The sequence below is a fragment of the Talpa occidentalis genome, unplaced genomic scaffold, assembly GCF_014898055.3.
Source record: "Talpa occidentalis isolate TD23 unplaced genomic scaffold, MPIMG_talOcc4v2.1 talOcc4.9, whole genome shotgun sequence".
Lineage (NCBI taxonomy): Eukaryota > Metazoa > Chordata > Mammalia > Eulipotyphla > Talpidae > Talpa > Talpa occidentalis.
In genome coordinates this window covers 55884839-55904937 of record NW_023605305.1, presented here as the reverse complement: position 1 = coordinate 55904937, position 20099 = coordinate 55884839, and the positions used below count along the sequence as shown (strand labels likewise).

General features: G+C 36.1%; 1 protein-coding gene across 1 annotated transcript in view; it reads left to right on the top strand.

The window, feature by feature from the left end:
• Positions 1 to 20099, top strand: part of IL23R (interleukin 23 receptor) — a 55788-nt gene that overhangs the window by 26768 nt on the left and 8921 nt on the right. Inside the window, exons 6-7 of the mRNA XM_037499887.2 lie at positions 2919 to 3064; positions 8267 to 8423. Coding sequence (XP_037355784.1) covers positions 2919 to 3064; positions 8267 to 8423 — 303 coding nt within the window. The remainder of the gene's footprint in view (positions 1 to 2918; positions 3065 to 8266; positions 8424 to 20099) is intronic.

Below are 20099 nucleotides of genomic sequence, written 5' to 3'. Positions count from 1 at the left end.
TTCTGATCCCATGCAGACCAGGTAAAGGAGGAGTCAGAGTCCTCAGTGGCCTTTTGCAGGTTTTTATTGGGATTACCAGGTACACAGTAGGCAGGGGTGCTGGGGGGCCGGGAGGCTGGCAGGCCTCCCAGGCCCCAGCAAATCTTCATTCTATCTGGGCTCTCCGGCCTTCTCTCAGCTTCTGCCTCTCTTGATTCTCTCTCGGCTGCTGCTGCTGCTGCTTTCTCGGCTTCTTGGCTTCTGCTGCTACTGGCGTCCCCGTGACGCCGCCCTTAAAAGCACAGTCTTAGCCCAGGTGAATCCCATCCACCTATGCTCACACCCTACTCCAGGTGCCCGCCATCAGGCATGCATTCAGGACCTCAAGGATCCATCATCTATCCTGATGGTAGGAGGGCAGAAAAGCCTGACATTTTCTTTACCCTACACTTTCCCAAAGTCACATAGCTAGTAAAAAAGGGAGCCAGATTTCATCTTAGACGTGCTGACTTGCTGTAATTAACCACGCCCCATCTCCCATTAAGGGAAAATCTCATGGGCTGCCACCTCCAAATCAGACTTTCCACACTGAACCAGGGAGCCTCTTGTTTACTGTTGTTATTTCTCCACTTACCCCTTCTGCCCTCCACACACTACTTCTTCTCCTCTCCTCCTCCTTTCTCATTTTCCTAAAATGTACTCTAAAAACACAGCTTGAAAAACACAGGTTAACTGTATAGAAGGCTCCACTCAACAGATTATTAATGGGTGAGATATATTCATGTGTGACACTTTAAGGATGAGACATTGCAAGTTAGATAAATGAATGGCGCTATGAAACGAAGGACAGAGGATTCTGCTGGGAGCAATTTCCACTTAACAGCTATGGGACTGGGCTTTAATTAAGTTAGGGATGCTGTGCTGAAAGGCAGGGCTGAGCGAATAGTGTGGTAACACCATGCCAAATGACATGTGAGGGGAATGCTTAAACTTCTCTTGTAGAGAAATATATTTCAAAGCCCACAGTGCAGTGCCTTCTCGCTGCAGTTTTGAACATTAATTCTCCCCATTGAATAATTATGAATAATACATGCTGTTGGAAAGATACCTAGCAAGTATAATTTGGTTCTTTATTTCAACACAAATGGAAACTGAAAATATGGCTTCTATGATGAATTTACCATTTATTTTTGAAAATTGTAAGACCTGGTTGGAAAGTGTGAAACCTAAGCCAGAAATTCAACATTTGAGTCAAGTGTAACAAACTACATACTCGAAGCCATATAACACAAGTTTATTTGAAAAAATATGAGCTCATTCAAACCTACAGGCTTAGTTCTCCATTGCATTAAGCTGCTCTGTGCTATTACTCTATTTTAAACCTGACTTTGAGCTTTCTGCATTTCTCATGGGACTAAACAGTCTTACACTTCCTTCTCTGTACAGTTCTTTCTGCAAAAAGATCTCAGAATACTTGTGCTATTATACTAGTAGCAAGCAAAACCTAGAGATGGGAGGTAGCAGGGGTGAGCAATTTGTATCCTTGAGGCTACTGAAATGGCCCAGAGTGGTTTCCAAGTCCTGGGGAGCTACTTCTTTGATGCTAGAAATCTCTATATACTGATTGTAATTATCAGAAGTTTACACAAGTAAACGGCATTCAGATAAAAGAAGTTCAACACACTAAGTTATTCGGACTAATTCTGCTACTACTACTTTTATCCTATGCTAGGTTTAGCCTGAGGATTGTAGAACTCTCTTACCAGAGGAAAAAATCTCTAATTTTTATATTTTTCTATACATCATATTCATGTGCACATAATTTTAGATTATAACAGTCATTGATTGACAAAACAATAAATTTATAAAGTATTCTTTATAAGCTTAGGTTAAATAAAAAGAAAACTAACTGATAAAGAATAGTAAGCTTAACAATCCCTAAAAATATACGTACAGACTCTTGGTTTCTTTGCTAAATAATAACATCTAGCAAAGTTAGAAGTTTTCAATGTTCTATCACGCATAGAGGAGTGCCAATGATTCTATTTTGTTCAGACAGAACAAATTACAAGTATTTATGCAGTGTAAAAAGAGATATTCCAGTTTTATGCTATTATTCCTATGTAGTAACAAAAACAAAAATCTTGTAAGATAACCAATCAGAAATTTAGTTCCCTTTTGAGATTATCAAAGAACATAGCAACAACTAGTAAAGTTTTAGAGTCTTGTGAAACTCTCTTTGTTCAAATCATACTTTCAAATACAGATTTACTTTAATAACCGGGCCTCCCCTGGTGGTGCAGCGGTTGAGCGCTGGGCTGCGAGGCTGCCCGCAGCCTCTGCAGCGCCGGTTCGTTCCCCGACCGCCAGTGAGGGTCCCACAAAAAAAAAAATTAAATTAAATTATAAAAAAAAAAAAAAAAAAAAAAACAAAATACAGATTTACTTTAATGGAAAAAAAGGCAACTTAGCAATAAATATAATTATTCATACACGTTTCTCTGTAACACAAGAAAATGAAAATACATAGTGAAAAGTCTCAATTTACATCTTCTCGAATCAAATTCTGTGAATTAAGTTTAAGCTACAAAATATCATATTTTGCTAAACAGATGCAAGGAAGAAGAGATACCACCTTTGTCTCTTTTTCCCTCTTTTGTTAATAAGGTCAGATTCTGAAATTTAATTATTTAGGATTATAAGATGAGAGAAGGAAGAAAGACAAGACATAGAATTCCACTTAAAAAATTGGGGAGTGCTCTAAATAGAATTTTGTTTAAGAAAAGCAGTCTGTGCCAAAGAAAACAAAAAATTCATTAATTGTAAATTAAATGATGATTTTAGTACTTTGAGTTTTAACATGCCCATATATTGATTAAAAGGTATCAGTTTCTCCCTATGCAAGTTGTAAACCTTAGGTTTTATCTTTTCTTTCCTAGTGATACCTTCTGCAACCATAATTTCCAGGGCAGAAGATTTGAATACCACAGTGCCCAAGACCATAATTCATTGGAATACTCAATCAGCAATTGAAAAGCTTTCCTGTGAAATGAGATATAAGGCTATGACAAATCAAACTTGGAATGTAAGCTAACTTTCACTATTCTTTAGCATGTAAGTGGAAGAAAAGTCAACCATCTGTATTTACAATGAACTTAAAATGATCTATTTTACACATTTGTATTTGATAGTTTACATTACATTCAAACCACTCCAGTTTTAATAATAATTACCACATGCTTCCAAACTGAGAACTGTTTCCTGAAATGGTTCCTTTTTGTCTTTTGTAAATTGCTAAATAGACAAAAGTCCAACTAAGAGGAATCCATCTATTTAGCTCGTTATAATTCAGTGTCTCCTATGCTGAGCTTGACATCAGCGATCATGGGTATAAGATTTATGGATTCTATGCTGCAATATACAGGTGCCTAGGGAAATAACTGTTCAATAGTAAGAACTTAGACTTATGGTTGTCTCCTTCTAAATGAAATGTGTGCAACTCAAAATGTAAGATTTGTTACTAGTATAGGCCTCAATCTTATATACACATTGGGGAAAAATGAATACCTAGATAAAGTTAGACTCAGCCTTCTATTCCAAGGAAAGTTATCGAGTGTTTTAGAGGCTCAGATGTAAGGTTTAGTAATAAAATCACAGCAGTGACAGCTGCTGTGAACATTATAAGAAAAACCCACTAATTGAACTATTGGAAAACACTTGTCAGACTGAGAAAAAAGTTCCAATTTTGGTGCATTTAAAAAGAAATGCCATTTTATCATTTTCAAGTACAATAAACCATTAAATTCATCAAAATAACCCAGTGATGGAGTTTCTGGCTTTGTTTTACTAAGAGTTATGTATCATGAAGGAATTTACCAGTTTTCAGAGTTAAATGATATATATGTAACACTAAAACATATCTAATTAAATTTTTCTTTGGTGATTAGTATGATTTCAAAGCCTTCCTGCTGCAGGATCATCATCCTGAATATCAGTTTGACTGTAGAACAGTCTATTTAAAGAGGGTAAAAAAGATGGGGGTAAAACTAAACTGATTTTATGACCTCTCCTAAAAACTGTTCTTTAAATATAACTCATGTCAACTGATTTACCCTGTTCACTTACCTCAGAAACGTAAACTTTATAGTTTTTTTAATTAAACTTAGTACCAAGTCCATGCCCAGCATCATTTGGTTAGTAACCAAGTGAAGACCCTACTGGACTCCCTGACTTAACAACCTTACTTATTAATTCATGCTTAAAGCCTAGGACAAAAAGGATAAAAACAAAACACAACTTCTCAGACAATCTTCTGCATATGTGGAATTTAGGTAAATTTGGAAACAATCGACCCAAGTGAAATTCTCTCAAGTCTTAGAATTTGATTTAATGGGGTTTTACTCTAATAGGACATCTGGGGACTTTATGCAAAGTCACCGTCCTAGGATAACACCGAGAATATGAAACTCCCTTATTTGGCATAAATAGGAGGAGGTAATAAACTATGGAAATGTTTTAAAAAATGGAAAGAAATTGCAGTGTCTCCAAATAGGTTTTTAGAAACCTGCAGTTTTCTGATTGAAACTCATGTTCTCTGCTCCCCCTGGTGGTGCATGTTCCCAGCAGTGAGACTTGCTAACAGGGCAATTTGAGCCCACTTTTCAAAACTTCCTACCAGAAGCAGGCAAAGGAAAGAACTGAAAAAATATTTGTTATCTCATCACAAATCTTTTGGGATTATCTCCATAAGAATCCTTTGGGATAGGTGGTATCAGTTCCATCTCAGAAGTGAGAATGTAGAGCTCAAAAAAGGTTAAGCCAGGCTTTTGAAACTTATACAGTTAGTAACTAAATGTCTCTCACACACCATTTTGGGCATCCAAAAAATATTTGGAAAATGAAAGGACAGGTTTCAATCCAAAACCTGTGTTCTCTCTCTTCTACCATGCTTCCTTCATATATAACCACTCACAAAAAAGGGCAAATTTCCATTTCTATCCAGATGTCCCACATCCAGTTAGTAATAGCTAGATTGAAGCTTCACTTTTTCACATTTACGACTGCTCCATTTCATCTGGGTGACACATAAAGTGTTGCCTTTGTAGGAATACAGGAAGTCATAGTCAAGGAGAGTGGGAAGACACAATGGACTGCAGACTGGCTCTTCCAACTCAATTTTGCCTACATCAGATATTGCTAGAGGGAGGTTCTTTGCTTCAAAGTGGCAGACAGCTGAACAGGAAAGCCTTGTGGCCAAGAGCACAGGTGCTAGAGTTCAAAGCCTGTCGCTGCCACTTCCTATTTGTGAAAACTTGGGCAAGTTCATTATCTTCCTTATCTTCTCAGAACCTCATTATTCCCATACCTAAAACAGGAATGAGATAAAGACCTACCTCTGCGTTTAGGGGATGATAAAAAGATTTAAGAAGCTAGTCCAGATTAGAGTTAGTGCTCAGCAAATACTGATTGTTATGCTTCATTTTAACCTCTAAGGAGGCAGATGTAGTAGAGGAACGAAGCCCACCTGAAAATTAAAATCACTTGGTTAGAGGTTGCTTTTCAATCACGTTCAGCTACACTGCATACAGACAATGAGGTGCCTAGGAAACAGCCAGTCCCCCAGGTGGTCCTGCAAAGTTGACAATGAGAGGAAAGTATTTATCTACTTGGTTGGTTATCTTTATGGGTTGTCTTCCTGGCACAGGATCAAAACAGGGTGGGGGGACTTGTATGGGGACTATAAGGAAGATGAAAATGCATACACTGTGCAAAAATAAAAAATGATGTAAAAAATATATAAAATTAAAAATAATTTAAAAAATTTAATAAAAAATAGACTTCCATTTAAAAAAAAATTGAGCTCGAAAGTCTCAGCAACAATCCTTGCTCACTTTCATGTACACCTCACCCTGTTGTGTATACTTAGCTGTTTACACAAACATTTCTCCATCCTTCAACTATGAGCTCCATAATCATCTACCTTCATTGATTTTTATAATGTCTAGTTTATGCAGACAATGTTTTGAAACAATAGCCATTATTATTATTATTTGCCTTTAATGGGTGCCCAATAGTAGGGACAGAAACAGGGATCTTGGCTGAGAATTTAAGAAAATGAGGAAAGGGGATTCTTTTTTCTAATTAAGCTACAGCAGATATTGGCAAACTTTTTATTCACAGACCAAATAGTAAACATTTTAGCCTTTGTGTGCTATAAGATCTCTGTCCCAGCTACTCAGCTCCATATTAGTAGCATGAAAGCTGCCACAGACAATATGTAAATGAATGAGCATGGTTACCTACCATAACATATTATTTTTTGAATACTGAAATTTGGATTTTATATCATTTTCCATGCATTATGAAATAATATCCTTTTGATTTTCTTTCAACCATTTAAAAATGTAATAACCATTCTTAGCTCCCTAAAACTTTTTCTAGGAAAGGCTAATAAAACAGTAGATGGATAGCAAAGGGTGAAATCCTTGGTTTTGCATTTCAAAGTGTAAATCTGCTATAACACAGAAGACTTGGAAGACCATGTGAGTAAATATTACCAAGTTTATCAATCACCACCCCTCTTCCCTCCACCAAACACTAAGCAAGAGAAATGAGCAGAGAAAGGAGGAATCTGAGCAGAGAAAGGAGGAATCGCAGGTGATTAGAAGGAGGAACCAAAAGAGTTGAGACAGTGATGCATCACTGCTGGGTGTGGATATTAAAGAACTCTCTGAATAGCCTGGAGATTGTACTTTCCATCCATCTGAGGCTGCTCCCAGAATCTTAACTGTAACTTTAAGAAGAGGTACTGCAAACTGATAGAGATTAAGTTTTCATGCTCTCACTTTCAGAATTGAAGCTACTAATAGAAATTAACTGCAATAAAAAAAATAAAGTGACATTTCTTGCATTTGAGATCATGTACTCTCCACTATACCCTCAATTGGGCCTACCTCTCTGTGTTCATTTTAGCTATGGAAAACATTACCTTGAGGTATCAGCCTGGTTTGCAAAGCCCTGAGAAGTCACCTGGCTTGCCTCATGGTAGAAACAACTCTGCTAACAGTTAAGTAAAATTCTTCTTTCCATTCTGGAATTCTGGCTACACTTTAGGGCCTTTCTCTTTTGCAAAAGTACTTATCTATAAAGCATAAAGACACGAGGCATATTGGAGAATGACAACTCCCTTCTGAGAAAAGCTAATATGAAGCAGAGTGCATTTGAAAGTCAAACTTCTAGCATAACTAAAATCTCTCTTGGAACCTAGAACACCCCAAAAATCACCAATCATATCACACAGCATAACTATGGATCATGGGTAGAGGCATGGCTTATGGAAATTATGAATGGTATCTTTCAGGGAACATGACATCCCCAAAACAGGTATTTCATGAATTTTACATTTGCAATGTATTGCAAGCTTTAAAATTTATGGTTAGATTGGGTTTTAACAGAAGATCCCTTTTTGAGATTAATATCTTGTTTTTTTTTTTAATCTTTGTGGTTTCAACTTTCTCTTTCATGAATGGTAATTGCACTGCTAGACATATTTTAAGTTTATTTGTCAATTGTGCTTCAATTTTTCAATAAGCCCACTTACTACAACATCGGGAAGGTGCTGTGTAAATGTGTTGGTTTCTCTCTCCCATCTGAACCAGTTTGTTTGGGGCTTGTTTTTCATTACATTTTATAGTCAGTTAGTGCCCCCAAAAATGATTTTTAAGTTTATACCTCAGCTATTTTCTTGCTTATCTTCCACTGGGTTTTAAATGTTTTGTTTTCACATATGTGACATATACACAAATATAATTCTATACATTGGCATTATAGAATCTGCATAAATTTGCATAAAGGACCAATTTGATAACATAAGTAATTTTGTTATAAACGTCATCATTAGCAGGTGAAATTATTTTATCATTCAGGGCAATTATTGATCTAAATATCCAACTGCAGAGAAAAAGAAAGATGGGAAAGGAGAGACTGGACTCAAACTATTGCTATTAGATCTCCCGCTTCTCCCATACCATTAAGAATATATTACAATTCGAACTTTCTTGAGATTTAAAGCTTGAGAGTGTTGTCAAACACAAAGCAATATGCATTTCACTTTTAAAGTTAAAAATCATTTTAATTATTGATGGTCATGTTTTATGCAAAATACCCTATTCCTTTTCATTGTCTCAAGATCTAGAAGAATGCCTGGAACTTAATAGTTACTCCAGACATTTCTGCTAAATGGAGCAACTGTTTGTATCATTTCATAATGGTTATTCATCCATTTTAGGTGAAAGAATTTGACACAAATTTTATACACATGCAACAATCAGAATTCTACTTGGAGCCAAACACTAAGTATGTATTTCAAGTGAGATGTCAAGAAACAGGTAAAAGCTACTGGCAGTCCTGGAGTTCATCCTTTTATCATAAAACTCCCGAAATAGGTGAGTGCATTTATATATTTGACCTCTGTCTCTCTTCTAAATATATGTATTTTTTCTCTTTGACTTCTGCAAAAACTAACAAAACTATTCTAGGGCAGGTGGTAATATTTTGCTTTGAGTTTATTAAGGCTGACTATAATTTTTGTACCTGTTCTTAAACATCCTGGGCATAATACCACCTGTGGTATTTGTTTAATACCCAGCTCCCCAAGGGTCTGAGTCTGTGGGCCTGAGGTAGCAGGAATGGGGGGATACTCAAAAATCAACTTTTCTTACAACAACGCTGAGATATTGTGAGATATAATAATTTAAATCCTTGCTCAGAAAAACATTGAGTTACATTAAATTCTTTAGTCCACTCTGATTAATTATATTCCAGGAGAGACATAAATTATATCATGTCAATAAACATTGACTATATACTATATGCAAAGCAATCAGAAAGAGTTATAACACTCAAACAAAGGATTATATTCTCTTTTCAATAAGATATAGCTGACCTTATTTAGACAGTTCCCTCTTAATATTATTAGTTTATTTTATATTCATTCACATATGTAATTCAATAAAATGTTAGTCAAATAAAGTCAAATGTAAGTAAATAATAAAATGCATCTATTATAATTGTCTTAATAGTCCAATAGTCCGTACTGACCCTGTAATCCTGAAATTGCCTACTGTAGGATAGCTTATGTAACAGATTTAAATTTTTCTCTTCAGAGCTGAAGTATTTAATTATAAACACAGTATTGTTAAATTATCTTTGTTATAATATATCATATTGCAGTTGTGTTTTATGTTTTCAAAACACTTTGACCTACATTATAAATATTGATGACACTAAATACTAGAGCTTAGTGGTAAAACTCTCAAAAAGTTCCTTTGGCGCCCCCTAATGCCTAAATCTTAGAAAGCACATTATTAAGAGACTTAACAATACCTGCAATTCCTAGTATCAGTTCTTAAAGTTTTAAATTTAAAGTATTTTCTCTTAAGTTGATATTGTTAAAAATTCTTAGGAATTTAGATGCCATTTTATAATAGTTAGGATTTGGTTAATAGGATTTGGTTAATAACCCAATTACTTTTATTTATTTATTTATTTGTTTGTTTGTTTGTTTGTTTATTCATTTTTTGTGGAACCCTCGCCGGCGGCCTGGGAACGAACCGGTGCTGCGGAGGCTGCGGGCAGCCTCGCAGCCCAGCGCTCAACCGCTGTGCCGCCAGGAGTGGTCCACCCAATTACTTTTAAATGAAATCTCGAATTGTCTAGAAAGAGTTGTTATTCAAATTGATGTTAGCTATTCAAATTCAAATTGATAGCTAACATTTATTTCTGACTTACAAAGAACTACTATGCATAAGTTTGTTTGATAATTACATCAACTATATTTGATAATGTAATAGGCACCACCTTACAAATAAGGAAACTGACACATTGCTGGTGGGTAACAGCGCCAGAACTAGAACACAATTTTCTTACTACCAGCCCTCAGCAAATTGATCAATTTTTTTCTTTAACCTATTATATCAAAGAGGAAGAGCTTACCAATGTATTTTACAAGTATAGGTTCACAATAGTTCTCCTTTAAAAGTAAATTTTTAGGTATCAGGTAATAGGGAAAAGGAACATCACAATTTCCTTACAAGTCTAAATTTAGTTTTTGCTTCCTAAGGAAAATTATCATTTAATAGGCAAAAATATCCTTAGGGCCTCCCCTGGTGGCGCAGGCGGTTGAGCGCAGCACTGTGAAGCTGTCCGCAGCCTCTGCAGCGCCGGTCGGATCCCGGCCGGCGGGGGAGGGTCCCCCACGCCACTGCAGACCTTTCCTGCCGCCCGCTGCTCCCCTCAGCAGTGTATTTCGGTCCTTCTGCCTGCTCTGCTCCCCGCTCTGTCTCTGGTGAATCCTCTCACCCTCCCGCGCATCTGGGCTGTACCCCGGTTCTTGTATAAATAAATAAATACATATTTTTAAAAAGTCCTTAAGAACTTGTATAGATGCAAGTTTAAGATGTTAAGTGAGAGGAACCACAAACTGTTCTCTTGGTGCAAATTCTTTTGTAAGACACCTTAAATGAAAAACACTGAGAGTGTTTTAGGGAAAGTGGTAATAAATCTTTTTGAAAATAAACCTCTTCTTTATCTGTTTGTAAAAGGCAAGTTTACTGTAAAATACAATCTATAAATAACTGCTGTCTACATTTTAATGAATTTAATACTAGGATTTCTCTAATACACCTTTTTATCAATGATCGGTACTATGATTTCATACTCTGAGTTTAAAAGCTTATCGAATGTCTGCACAGCATTCCAGTTTATAGATATATTATAGTTTATTTAATCATTTTTTCTATTTAAATAATATCTAGTTTATTCTATTTTTTCCATTATCAATAAACTTCTTGGAATAGCTTTGTATATAAACTCTCCTCCTGTCTCTGGGTCTTATTGGGTCAAGAGATAAACACATTTTAAGATGCCTGATACAAGTTGCCAAATTGCTTTTTAGTAAATGTTTAAAATCAATTGCTTTTTAAAAAGATACCATGAAAAGACATTCATTAAATATTAATTAACTAATTAATTTATTTTATTTATGCATACAAGCACTGGGGTGTAGGCCAGAGGTGTAGGGGTTGAGAGGATTTAGCAGAGACGGAGTGGGCAGCAAAACAGGCAGATCCACTGAAATACACTGCTGAGGGGAGCAGGAGACAGGAGAGGTCGGCTGTGCCATGTGGGCCATCTCCCTGGCGGGGATAGAACTCATGCCTCAGTGGCTGGCGATAGCTTGGTAGCGCTGAGACTTTAAGCCCTTTGCCACCAGGGAGGCCCTGAAATATTAATTTAGCCTCTGCCATGCACCAGGCACCTATTAGTGTCTTTAGTAGTTGCAGAACATCAATAAGCAAGAGAAAAAGATCCCTTAATTCTAGAGAAGACAGTCAATAAAAAAGCATAATAAGAAAGCAAATGACATGACATTTTAAAGATATAAGTAAAAGCAGTAAGAATCAAACCTTACAACTGAAGTTTGAATTGTTTTATAATTGAAAAATAAAAAGACAATTTCTGTAATACTTTCATTAACAAACTTGTCTGATAATAGGACATTTTAGCCAGCCATACTTCCCCAGTAATTAAAGGCTTATTTACTTATGAAGAAACACTGCCCAGGCAATAATTCTCTTTCAATGCAGGAATTTCTTATTTTCTTTGATAAAATTTTTAAGTGTATATCACTGAATTGAGTTATCTCAAAACACTGTTTTCAAAATTCTGTCCAGATGGCAGCGCAGGGCATATCATGAAGTAGGTGTGCCTCATCCCTCAGGCCTCCAGCATCCTTCTGTATCACATTCCCTCTAGATAGGGCCTGTCCCTGACCATTAAAACCCTGAGCTCCCAAAGAAACCAACTAGCTCATTCATTGTAAGGGTTAAATGACCTATAAGACTTCCTCTTTTTTCCTTCTTTAAAATATCTAGACATTAGTGGAAAACAAAACCTTATATCAAAAAAGAAAGGGGGAGGAATCAAACTATCAGGCACTAGTAAACACACAAGAGTTTTTCTGACTTAGAGGTTTATATTTTTCTATCCTGGTACATTAGCAAGAAATAAATTAAGTGACTGAATGCAGAGTGACTTGAGAATAAATAATAGTAGCTAACATTTAATGGATGCTAACTATGTGTTGAACACCGTGATAAGTGTTTCACATATAAATTATCTTTCGTTTATCATTGTAGCCTTATAAAATGAGTGTAATTATTATTACAGTTGTGCAGATCAAGACAGTGTTGCTCAGGGAGATTAAGCAGTTTTATGAAATGTTATGAAGACAGTAAAGTTAAGTAGAGCTAGGGCAATACGCATGCTGGGATTCCAGCACTCGTACTGGCTCTGTTAGTCTTCTTCCTAATAGATTTAGGAGAGATCCATATCATTCCCCCCAACCTTGCTCCCCAGTCAGGTAACCAAATCCTCCTCTACACATTAGCTAATAATAAAACTAATAGTTAGTTATGCCAATAGAGTTTCATTTTTAGTGTAAAGTTTGTTATAAAAATGTAAACACATACTTACCTGCCAGGAGAGATACCATGATCACGAAAATGCAAACACACAAGAAAAGAGGGAAGCATGAGATGCTATGTCTACTCTGGCATAAAGACAAGCTGTGGAAGAAGATTTGGGTTAAAGTATTGAAGATGAAACCATAGAACTCCAGGAATATGGGGATACAATAGAGTAGTCGAGGATGAGGATAAAGCATAGGTAGAAAATATAGACTTGCTAAGACAAGACCACTGCAGGGCAATTCATGATGTGTTTTTCCAGCCAGTCCTGGTCCAGTAAAGCATCTAGAAAGCAGTGCTTCTCAGAGTGGTGTCTGTGGACCACCTGCATTACAAATGTTTGGATACTAGTTTAAAATGCAAGTTCCTAACCTCTAGCCAAGTGATATTCTGCAATAGAGTATAATAATCACTGCTCTAGAGATTAGGCATACCCTCTAGGAAGGACAAGTGTCATGAAGAACAGCATAAGGTGTGGCAGGGAATGTGGATAAAAAAGGAGATCACATTCCCTGCCAAACCTTATGCTGTTCTTCATGACACTTGCCCTTCCTGGAGGGTATGTCTAATCTCTAGAGCAGTGATTATTATACTCTATTGCAGAATATCACTTAGCTAGAGGCTAGGAATTTGCATGCTCAGAGAAATAAGTCAGAAAGAAAAAGAAAAATACCGGATGGCTCACTCATAGCAGGACTTTAGAAAACCTAAATAAGGGACCAGGAAAAAGATTAATTAATACAAAGTAAATACCAAAATCAACAAGCAACTATAAACTAGAGACACAACACTATGGGGGGGTCAGGGAGAGGAAGGATTAGGGTCAAAATAAGGGGGGACGCAATTGTACGGGGAATTTAACCAAAATGAAAATGCATACATTGTGCAAAAATGAAAAATGATGTAAGAATTATATAAAATAAAATATTAAAAAAAAAAAAGAAGGAGATCTGACTGTTCAAGCCACTGGTTTAGTAATAGTGAGTTTGGGGGTCAGAAAAGAATGACTACGTGAGAATCATGTCTCTGCTTCCTCATTTTCCTGCTCACCACCTCCTAAGTCACAAACCATCACAACCCACTTCAGCATCCCAGGAAGCACAAGATAAGGGTCTTTGCTTCAGTGACACATCATGTGCCACATTACCCCTCTGCCTCAACTCTGCCCTGTCTCTAGATGTGATGTTTCAGCTTACTTAGCTTTAAGAACCAGGAAGGCCTACTTATGGTAGAGCTTCTGGACTACCAACCTAGAAAGCTGCTGCAGAAATTTCTAGGGTCCTTAAGTTGTACAGAAGAGACCCAAGGGGAAAATATAATTTGTCAGTATAGAAAACCAACACAAAAAATGTGAAAAGTCAAATTTCTAAATTCACTACTACCGACGTAAACAGTGAAAACATTACTTCTACGCAACAGGGTTTTTCAATTCTGTACACACAGATTCCTTTGTAAAGAAGAAAAGGCATATAATCTATAATCCTTTTAATAACAAGTCAGCAGTCTGAGGGAAGGGCAGTCACATTTCATAATAACTAATTAGATTGCTTGAATTGCTACTTGCAGTAGAAAAGTTTCCCAGAGAAAACATACTGTTTTTTGACAATTCTCCAGAGGAAGGCAAGTATGAGCAAGATATTAAACCACATTGTATTTTGTTCTCACAAAACATTATTGGTTGTTGCATTACCAATGACTCCATAAATATTCTCATTAAATTTTCAGGACTTTTAGTGACTTCTTTTTAAAGAAACAAACAAATGTTATGTCAATTAACCTAAGAATAGATGATATTAAATATATCACAAACTAGAATTTCAAAAATTCCATTATTTGTGATTAGAGAATTTGGATACATTCACTTTGAGATAGATTATAAATTTTTAGATTATAAATTCATGTTTACTAAACTGGGTCCAATAGACATACAGTGTTCCTTGAAATACTAATCATATAGACTCTTCATTCGAATTTTCTTATTCTTCTTCAAGTCCTGTTTATAATAAACTACCAGAGTTCCATAGAATAAAAAATAACGCAAGAGTTTCACAATATCTCTGAGGTTTGAAATTCACTAATAAAACATTAAGATTATGCTTTTCCAAGAGGAAGTAATAATCTTCTATGTTAGTTACCTACTGCTCTCATAACAGGTTAATACAAATTTGTCACCTTCCAGTTCTGAAGGTAAAAAACCCAAAATCAGTATCTTTGGGCCAGCATCAAGGTGTTAATAGGACAACATTGCTTCTGGAGTTTTCATTGCCTTCTCCAGGTTCCAGAAGCTATGTGCATTTCTTGGTTCATGGTCCCATCTTCCATCTTACAACAGAAACTTAGCATCTTCTAATCTGTAACTCTATCTGTGACTCTGACTGCCCTGCCTTCTTTTTTGTAAGGATCCTTGTGATTTCATTGACCCGACCTCTGAAATCTAGGATAATTTCCCCATCTCAAATGCCTGCCTACCTCTTACCTATTTTAGATACCCACAAAAAATTATGTCTTCGTGCTGGGTAAAATGGCAAATGTCCACTAGACTATTCAGACTCAGGAATAGGTACAATTTTGAAGAATCTTAAACATCTGAGTAAAATTTAGAAGTGGCTCATTCCTGAATGTGGAATTTTGCTATACTTTGACATCAAACCCTCACCTCTCTGTGGCCCGTGTCACCTGGGAAAACTACCTTGCAGCTGCTGTTTTTGCCTTTTCCTCCTATTTTCTTTCTCTTTAACAATATTATTGTTCTTATATTTTGTACCTTCTTCTCCCACTATGTACTAAGCACTTCCAACCTATATATATGACTACAATCCCTTGCCTGTGTCTCAGCATATCCTCCTATCCCTAATATTACAAGGATGACACTGTATCCACGAAATGATTCATTGTTTGACTTGTTTTTCAAGGTGTGGTAATGAGTTTGTTCTGACATATTTTCTCTGCACTGGGTTTCTGGTGCCTATTTGATATGCCTGGCCATTGTCATTTGCTTTGCCAACTGACATGGATTTGTATCAAATTTTTACCCTTAACTCAATTATCTTGAATTCCAACCATATAGCTAAACTGGCCTGGGGAGATAGCTCTTAGAAGATGTGAAAGAGTTGATATTATATCATTAGATGAAGGAGATTAGAAAGAAACCAAAAGGATATCCCTTTGTGATTTATTGAACCAACCTCTAAAATCTAGGATAATTTCCCCATCTCAAATACCTGCCTACCTTTGGATACCCACAAAGAATTGTCTTCATGCTGGGTAAAAATGGCAAATGTCCACTAGACTATTCAGACTCAGGAACAGGTACAATTTTGAAGAATCTTAAGCCTCTGAGTAAAATTTGGAAGTGGCCCATTCCTGCCTAAGTGGCCCATTCCTCTTAAGAAAAGAGCTCCAATAATTTGAAAAAATATACCTCGTTTAGGGCCTTCCCCGTGGCACAGTGGTTGAGCGCTAGGTTGCGAAGCTGCCCGCAGCCTCTGCAGTGCTGGTTCAATCTTTGGCTGCCCGGCGAGGGTCCCACATGGCGCGTAGAACTCTCCTGCCACCCACTGCTCCCTTCAGCAGTGTACTTCATCACTCTGCCTGCTCTACTCTCCGCTCTGGCTCTGGTGAATTCTCTCACCCTCCCGCACCCCTGACTGTACCCAGTGCTTGTATAAATAAGTAAATAAATAAATAAATCTTTTTAAAAAAATACCTCTTTTAATATAAATCTTTTTTTAATTAAATTTGTTAGTCATACAATGTACAATGATATTTGTCCAAGGGTAAATTATAGTGCTAGGAAGATGCAAATAATCTAAAAGTCCAATAATAACAGTAACTAATGCTTATTAAGCTTTTCATTTGTGTAAGGCAAGGTACTAAGTGCTTGATATAAACTATATCATCAGACTTCAGGAGGGAAGTACTGTTATTATCCAATTTTGCAAATGAAGAAACTGAGACACAAAAAGATTAAGCAACTTGATGAGGATCATGCAACACCAAATGGTGGAACCAGGACTTGAACTGAGTTTCATCTGATCCAGTGCTGTTGTTTGAAACCACCAAGCTAAGCAGTTTCTCAACAGGGGTGAATGAATAAGCACAGTACAAATATGATGAAATGTTAAATTGCTGTTAGTATAATTTTAAATAATTTGTAATAAAATGAGGAAATGTTCATGCTATAATGTTGAATTTTAAAAAAGAAAATAGTAGTAAAGGGCATGATTGCCACTGGGTTCAGAGATCACAAAATACTGTTAACATATAGAAATAATTGTTTCTGGTTTATGAACAAATACAAAGTTATATTTTCTTCTCCATACTATCTATACTTTTCAACCTCCCTACAATTAGTATTTATTGATTGTATAATCTAGGAAAATAGTTGTTTTCAGGAGAAAACAACTCTGCTGGGAGATTCTAAGAATCAGTACTTAATGGATTATTTGACAGGACAGTGGTAGCCCATTGAGGCAAAATTTGGAGCCCTATGAGGTCACACAGATTTAGCACACTGTGTGGTCAGCCTCCAGGGTAAAAATGACTAAGTATCAAAGAGGAAGCAGTAGCTTGCAGGGCTGACTGAGCTGCACCCTCCACCCCAAGTCATCCTGCTGTGAAAAGGAGGTTATTAATGTATAGGGCCAGTGACAGCAAAACTGTATTTCAGAATTGGATGGGAATTATTATCTTTTGACTTCAATCTAAGTGACTTTGGGCAAGTCATTTATCCTTTTACACCTTTGTTTCCTCATCCATAAAATGAAGATAATAGTCTAGTATGTTACTGGGAAAGTAGATAGTATAGTCTGCCCTTCATATCTGCTGGGTGACATCCAAGGATTCAAATCAACGGTGGATCGAAAATATTGTTACATATTTATGCTAGCATGGTTGTGTTTGTACTGAATATGCACATACTTTTTTTGCCTTGTCATTATTTCCTAAACAGTTTAGAATAACAGCTATTCACATTTACATTGTATTAGGTATTATAAGAAATCTAAAGATGATTTAGAGTATATGGGAGGATGTACATAGGTTATATGCAAATACCATGACATTTCATATAAGGGACTTGAGCCTCTATAGATTTTGGTATCCACTGAAATCCTGAAACCAATCCTGAAACCCAGATACCGAGGGACAAATATACTAAATAACAAAACACACTTTGTCCCATGTTAGACATAGAAGAAAGGATTGAAGAGATTGATTTGGCATCATCCCTAGAAACAGATGGAATACATTATTGCTAAAACCATGTCCTTTGGAACAGATTTGATTAAATCAGGCTGGTATTTGGTGGGCCAAGGAATGTAGTTATGTTATGCTTGTAGTTTTGTCCAAGAATAAGAAACTACATTTTTTGCTTGAAACCTCTTTAAATTCCCCATGAATACACTGTCTTCTGTAAGACTAACTTGAAAGTCCTTTTAAACTCATGCTTTCTATTATAGTTGCTGCTTTTATAATGAAAATAGTTAAGTATGACTTTAAAGGAAGTGACCTAGCCACTTGGTGGCAGTATGCCATGAAAAATATCATCTATAAGGCTTCATTTCAGTCCTATGCCTAAATATTGTCATTGGTTTCATTTCTTCTCTGACAATCTTGCTTATAAATTGTCTATCCTCAGATATCTGATTCTTTGTAAAATTACCCTCTGATAATTAGCATCTCTTTTAAATGTCTTTTATCTAATTCAAATCCATGAAACATGTTGATTTGAAATTGTAATAACAAAAGATGCTAAAGGAAGATTGTGTTTATTCTCTATTTGGGCTAATAAAGCTATTGTCAGATATAAAAATTATTTTTACTTGATAGAAATTAGTAGCAGAAGTTTTATTGCTAAATAATCCCCTGCAGTTTATATCACACAATTAACCTGTATTAAAAGCCAATAATTAAAAAAAAAGCCAATAATTTAAAATGATGAAAGCAAAAGCAAAAATAGCCCATGGTTTTGCAAATTGAAAATTGTTACATGTATATGTATCTTCTCATATGCATATTTACACTTATATTTACATTTAGAATATACACTTAAATATTCTTTAATGTATACTTTTCTTCTTAAAATTTCAATGTAGATACAGACCCTGCTTGGGATTCCTGAGAATGAATAAAAATCTAAAAAATACTAATTTAGATGTATTTATAAACCTTGCTACTTGGCATTAGAGTATAGCCTTGCTCCCTCAGAGTTTGCTGGAACCATATATTTGGGAACAAAAGAGAACAAGTGAAGCATTGCGAAGCCCCCCAAAATTCTGATTTGTTACAAGTCACATTTTCCTCTTGCTGCAGAGAAGCCAGAATAAAAACACAAGAAAGAGCTTTTGGTTTTACTGATGTATTCATCTTCTAAAATCCCCTATCCATTGTTCTTAGAAATCTACCTTTCAATTGAGCCTTTACCTACACCCAGGTCAACTTTTTTCAAAAATTTCCAAAGACCCAAAGAGGAACCTTTTCATTGGAACCATGTAATGCTTTTCTCAAAGAGAGTCACCTGGGTCACATAGCTTGTCTTACACATCTGTGATGTCTCTGTGGCAGTTAAGGATGCCTCAAAATTGTGATTCTTCTCTTTTCCCCAGAGTAATTATTTAAGAAAGGAATTTGAACACTAAAATTCAGAATGATTGAATAAATAGGGCTTAAGGCACTCTCAGGGATCCAGAGTTTAGAGCCATTTTCGGGAATGTCTTCTGTCAGCTGGGAGAATAGTGTCCTTGAAGTCACCTCTGGCAATTTTAATCATCAGGAGGGAGGAGATGAGCAAGACAGCTCCAGGACTCTTTTGAGTTCAAACTGAAAGTGAGTTTGCTGCCAAGGCAGCTTACCACACCCTGGTCAGAAGCTTTCATTAGCAGTGTCCTGACTAGCCTTGATGACTAGACAGGGCTGGTCAGGATCCTTGCCAGGGGGAAAGGAGAAGAGGGAAGTCATTAATGGCTCTCTACCCTTGTGTTACAACCTCAAAGTGTCTGCTAATCAAAATCGGGTTTCTTATATGGAGCCAAAAGAGGGTGAACACTATCTCATAGATTTTGCAAAGGCAAAAGTGATACATTTTACAGGTTCTTAAGGAAACCTACAATTTACTGCATCATCTATTGGGGAGAATCAAGTAAACAGTTATTGTGGATTTTTCTGGCCAGTGAAAGAAATAAACCTACTTGTTATATGTTGTTGCCTAGAAGTCTCGTGAAATGAAAGGTCGAGGTTTTATAAACTGGAGAGGTTTTATTGTCCCTTCGCTGTTTCCTCCTTTGAGATTTACTCAATTAAATTAAAACAAGAAAAGATATATTAGGCAATAATACAGTATTGCAAATTTGATAAATTGCTAAAGGATGGGAAGCAGACTTACTATGGTGATCATTCTGCATTGTGTATAAATGCCAAATCACTATGTGAATGCCTGAAACTAATAAAATATATGTCAATTACCCCTCAATTAAAAAAATACTACTATATTCCTTGGGAAATGTATATCTACACACATACATATATATGTATGTATATATAACATACTTCTAACACATTATTAGGTTTAATTGAATTTGGAAGTTTTTTGTTGTC